Raw genomic sequence first — 5,944 nt, 5'->3', positions numbered from 1 at the left:
TTATTATTATTATTATTATTATTATTATTATTGTGACAGAAATTAAGATTCAATAACTAAAGTATTTTATGTATGACATTTGCTTAACATAACAAAAGAATGTATCCGCTAATAAAGAATTGATAGGTGGGAAAAACGTATCCTATAAATGAGGAACTAAAATTTGCATAATTTTATTTATAGTTCAAAGTTACTGAACTCATCTAAATTTAAATGAGCCTGTGCTCCTGCTGCAGTCAAACTGGACCACAGACATATTTTCCACCTCTTGTCAGGGAAAAACCAGAACCAGCCTTACAGAAAAAGCCTGTCTGTCCTGACCAATCACAATGCACGTTTGGAACCACGTGATGTCACGCGAACGAGGCGGAGCTGATGTTACCGGAAGTAGAGGCGAAAGTCACCGGTAAAACATCACAGTGAGACGCGTAGAGAGCTCGTTTTTATTGTCCGAGTGTGAAAAACGTGTTAAATATGTTTAAATAAGAAGTTTTAGCTGTTAGTTGTGTTACTGAAGCCGCAGTAGTTTGTTACGGTGACAGCTAACTGACACATTTCTCCGTATTTTACTGACAAACAGCAGCAGCTTGTGTCCAGAAGACAGCTAACAGATGGCAAAGAGCCTCGGTCACTTCTCCAGCCTGGTGTCGTTCACAAAGACCCAGCTGAGCCGTCAGTGTGCCCGGCTTTTCTTCAGGACCAGCGTGAGGCGGACCGTCATGGTAGGTGGAACCCAGATATGTGTCATATGTGTGGGTCGGACATTCGGTCCTGAACTGCAGGAGAGCCAGCCGGCAGAAGACTGTGGTGTGCGCGCTAACAACAAGTATTACGGTAGGAACGCTTGCGAGTTAATTTCAAAATAAAAGCTGACATTTTGTAACCCATAAAAACAAATTTATTTTAAAAATTATATTTAAGTTGCTGTCTTTATTGCAACTAAACTGTTACCTTCCAAGAAACACTCTCACTTCAGGGTAACTGTACAACACCCACTGATCATCCTCAGCAACTTTGGGCAACATCTGATGTGGCATTTCAGAATAAAAGYCCYACAAACMWTSWKWATWMWSAWKGTTTGTRGGRCTTTTATTCTGAAATGCCACATCAGATGTTGCCCAAAGTTGCTGAGGATGATCAGTGGGTGTTGTACAGTTACCCTGAAGTGAGAGTGTTTCTTGGAAGGTAACAGTTTAGTTGCAATAAAGACAGCAACTTAAATATAATTTTTAATATAAATTTGTTTTTATGGGTTACAAAATGTCAGCTTTTATTTTGAAACTAACTCGCATGTGTTCCTACCGTAATACTTGTTGTTAATGTGCACAGCACAGTCTTCTGCAGGCTGGCTCTCCTGCAGTTGTCCTGAGTGGATCATCCTTTAGCTTGTTCTCATTGTTCCAGGAGTTTCCACTTCAGTTCCTCCACAGCTGGATCAAATACAAACAGTTGTACCTTTTTTAAAAATAAGATTAATCTTCAGCACTTATAATTACTTTATAATTAGATTTTAACAGACTTGGAACATCTAAGGCACTTTTCATTATTTGACCAGATAAAGCTCTACATTTTTATAAATTATCTTTGCAGATCCAATCATTTACTGGACAAACCTTCCAGCAAGTCATTTTTATTTATTCATCTATTCTTGACAATTATTTGATGCTTCAAATTTAGTTGATTTATCTTAAAAAGACTGAGAATCACACATAAATAAAGGTTATATTTTTAAAGACTTGGTTCTTCTTCTTTTTAACTAACTGTTTGTTATATGGTTAAAATTATTTACGTGCTAATCATTAACTATAGAACAATTACTACTACTGTAAGTGTGATGCTATTAATATTATTATTGTTGTTGTTGTTGTTGTTGTTGTTGTTGTTGTTGTTATTATTATACAATATGGTTTCCAAACTAGTAAGAAATTTGACACAAAATCCCAATGAAAAGGCATAAAATATGTTTTGAATGAAATGAATGTATATTATTTTATTGGATATTATAAGTTTAGACTTTTTTCTGCTCCTTTTATTCATGACTCTTTTTAGTTTTTATAAAAGAATTGTTTTGTCTTATATAAACTGTTTTATGAATGAATGAAATAAACTTTAAAACAGAAAGAGACCAAAAAAGTGGCTTAATGGTTAAAATAAACTGTTTTTGTTGTTTTAAATATCACCCAAAGCCCTAAAAACCCCCCACAAAACATAAATAGTGAACGAGCTGCCAGACGCAGTGATGAGACCCCCACTTTGATATTTAGTGAATTGGCCCCTACTACCAGATGTTACGTCTCAAAACGTGGCTTCAGCACTAACGAAGGATTTATTTTGTTTTCTCCTTTCTTTAGAGAGCGGTACCATCAATTCTTTCTCCTAAAGCTCGGGACTTCAGCCTGCCCAACCCCTCCTGGGGGGACGAGATGATGCGTCTGTACAACCACTACAACCAGCAGGGTGGGGTGGATCCAGAGGGAGGAGGAGAGCAGGGGGGCCGCTGGACCAGACTGCCCAGCTACAACCGCTCTCTCAAGTATGCAATAGGTATCGAATGATGAGGAAATATACAAAGATCAAAGTAATCATTAAATGAACTAGTCTTCTGACAGTTTGTACTAAATGACTCACAAAATTCATGAAAACATATCGTATTCATCAATGTATGAAAACATTCAAACAATATGTGTGATCATCATGTTTTTATTAAGATGCTAATAAAACTGCAGATAAACTAAGCTTTGTCCCCAAATTTAGTTGTGTAAACTTTTAATTTAGCGTTAAGTCTCTTAATTCTAGAATTATTAACTGTTAATTAAATATCATTAGACGAATAGTTAAAAGTGTTCTGTTAGTTTTCAGCATGAATAAAGAAGAGGAATTATTAATTGAGTATATTTGTGTGTACGTGTTTCATGGTACTACAGAGACAAATACACACGTTTGTTGATTCACTCCACAAATAACCTGATTGATTTTACCGAGTGAGAATTATTGATTTATTTATGCATTTATTCATTTATCTAATTCATTTACAGCAACAAACAAATCCATCAAAAAGTATATCAATTATTAAAAGTTTTTATTATTAAAAAATAACTTCAGACAAACAACAGCTTAAACAATCTTTAAATATAAGAAATAAAAATCAAAACAATATCAGGAATCCTGTGATTTCTCCTCTAAACTGTTAGAAACAATGATGTGTAATTGTTAGCTGTGCCTGAAGCATTTTTTAAATCTGGTATGTGTTGTTAGCGTCTGAATGTTCTGTTGTGTGTTTTTATTTTTCTCTCCATCAGGTGGAGTTTATCTCAGCAAGATAATCCAGTCTAAAGCTCGTCTTTTTACCAGAAACATCCAACAGGCCGGAGCAGCGTTTGAGTACGTTGTGTTTTATACCAACGACAAACAGAGGTGTGTGTGTGTCCTCCAAGCTGGACATCTGCTGGAGGGGCCGCCAGGGTGAGATATTATTATTATTATTATTGTTATTATTATTATTATTATTATTATTATTGTTGTTGTTGTTGTTGTTGTTATTGTTATTATTATTATTATCATCATCATCATTATCATCATCATCATCATTATTATTATTATTATTATTATTATTATTATTATCATCATCATCATCATCATCATCATCATCATTATTATTATTATTATTATTATCATAGTTATTATATTAGCATTATATTAGCAGAGGACAAACAGGTTAGTCACATGTGACTAACCTGTTTGTCCACGTGGAGGCGGAGCTTAAAAGGCTGAGTTCACCTGAAACTCCTCAGACTGAAGAAGTCTGTTGGAGGAGAGACGAAACGTTTCACAGAAGAAGAACCATCCAGAGGAACTACTGATTTTTTCTACCTGGATCACTGAGCTGCATCAGGACTTACTTTAATCTCAGTTTTCAGCATCAACTGTTCAACATCTGCAAAAACAAGATAAAAAATGTTTTTCAAACTTTATACAACATAAAAGCTAAATGTTATTGTAATAAAGGTGTAATAATTACCACTGTGTGTGTGTGTGTTTGCAGACATGTCCATGGGGGGGCGATAGCCACCATGATTGATACTGTAACAGGAAGTCATGCCTCTCTGCTCTGTGCACCGGTCATGACGGCCAACCTGAACGTGAACTACCGCAGGTACCAAACACCACAGACTGGGTTTGTGTTATTTAGCCTCAGTCTTCTGTTAACTGTAACATATAACTAATGTATTGATGGAAAATGAGGTTTTGAAAAGTTAATTTTGAGGTTGCTGAATGTTTACTGGTTAACTGGTGTCGTTTATTCTGTCGCTGTAAACAAAGAGTGATCTTTAACATGTCATCAGTAAAAGAAAAAGCCCCGTTGACCTTTTTCTTCATGGTGTTGTCCAGCCCCATCCCACTGGGCAGTACGGTTCTGATTGAGTCCACACTGGGTGAGCAGGAAGGCAGGAAGATGTTTGTTTCCTGTAAAATAAGCAGCAGTGATGGCTCTAAACTGCACACAGAGGCAACAGGTGAGCCTTCCTCCTCGTTTTCCTCTCATCAGGTTGAAATCTTACTGTATGTCCTCACAGTGTCTTTGTTTTTTATTCAGCCCTGTTCGTGTCGGTCGGCGTCAGCCATCTTCTGCGAGGATGACCTGAAGCCTGCACTGCCTCCTGCTGGTCAGAGCACAGAGGGTCCAGCTGCCGGTGCTGCTCGGTTTGGATCAAACCTTTTCCAGGTCCTGTTAGAGGAACCTCACTAACATCAACTTTAACCTCTTCTACTAACATCTTACTTCGTTTCAAGTGAGTTTACTTGACTTTGAGCATTCTGAACACAAAACAGATCAAAACTTTATTTATTTGAACTTTGAGAGTGTTTATGCTGCTTACGTTACACAGAACAGTTAGATGTTGTGTCACCTGTGACGATAAAGAACAGGTGATATTAAACAGGAAATACAACAAATCGTTGGTTTCACTTTGCAGTAAAGATGTCTTTATAAAAGATTAAATTTTGCTTTAAGGGGAGTCTCTTAATGAGTTTATAACACTTTGTGAGGCATTATTAAGCATATTTATAAAACACTGAAACAGGCTCACAATTTGACAAATTCAGGTGTTGTATTTTTATTCATTCAGATAAACATCATTCTGACCAGCTGCTCAGCTTACATTTTTAAATAAAATATTATTTTATGTACAAATGCTCATAGTTATTATATGCAGGCAACTTACTGATAAAAGTTTAATCATAAAAAGTTGATAAATTGAAGAATGCAGTTTAATAGTGAGGCTGAGGAGTACAGATAAATGTTTTTATCTAATGCACTATAGCTGCTTATTAAAGGTTTATAAAGTGTTTAAAGCCTCATTAATAACTCTGTTAGAAACATGATTTATGTCATTTATAAGGTTACCTGGAATTTATTCTCTTAATGTGTTATTTTTGTTAAATACATCAAGATTGTGCTTTTTGAAAGCACATCTTAAAGGGGACATATCATAAAAAATCCACTTTTTTAGCCTTTAAATACATTTAGTTGTGTACTGAAAGTGTCAGTTTAGAAAAAATGAATGTAGTTTCTCCTGGTGCTGTGTGGATATCTTTATATTCTGTTTGGATCAGACTTTTTAACCTGTTCAGTTTTCTCCATTACATTTTCTGACCTGTTTGGAAAAGATGTATAAGCTAGGGTTGGGCAATATTGGCAAAAACATTAATCACGATTAATTGTGGTATTTAGACAATAACAATTAATTTGACAATTAATCCCCTGAAGTCTCTGGTAGGGGTGTAAGAAAATATCAATACACTGAAATATTGTGATATTTCATTTCCTGATACTGTATCAATATTCTAAAGCCCTGTTTTGATTTTTTATTAAGGTTTAAAATGTCAACTTTCCTGCCAGCCGTTCATTTTTATGTTGTAGTTCAGCCTCTGACCACTAGTTGGC

General features: G+C 35.5%; 1 protein-coding gene across 1 annotated transcript; it reads left to right on the top strand.

Moving 5' to 3' along the window:
• The first annotated feature begins 374 nt into the window (after positions 1 to 374).
• them4 (thioesterase superfamily member 4) lies at positions 375 to 5,348 on the top strand. Its single transcript, XM_014029534.1, has 7 exons — positions 375 to 406; positions 581 to 722; positions 2,352 to 2,544; positions 3,300 to 3,462; positions 4,043 to 4,153; positions 4,390 to 4,514; positions 4,595 to 5,348. Exons 2-7 carry the CDS (start codon positions 612 to 614, stop codon positions 4,636 to 4,638), a joined length of 747 nt encoding a protein of 248 aa, XP_013884988.1. The 5' UTR covers positions 375 to 406; positions 581 to 611; the 3' UTR covers positions 4,639 to 5,348.
• Positions 5,349 to 5,944: the final 596 nt, after the last annotated feature.

The sequence above is a fragment of the Austrofundulus limnaeus genome, unplaced genomic scaffold (assembly GCF_001266775.1).
Source record: "Austrofundulus limnaeus strain Quisiro unplaced genomic scaffold, Austrofundulus_limnaeus-1.0 Scaffold918, whole genome shotgun sequence".
Lineage (NCBI taxonomy): Eukaryota > Metazoa > Chordata > Actinopteri > Cyprinodontiformes > Rivulidae > Austrofundulus > Austrofundulus limnaeus.
This window is presented reverse-complemented; position numbering and strand designations above follow the sequence as displayed.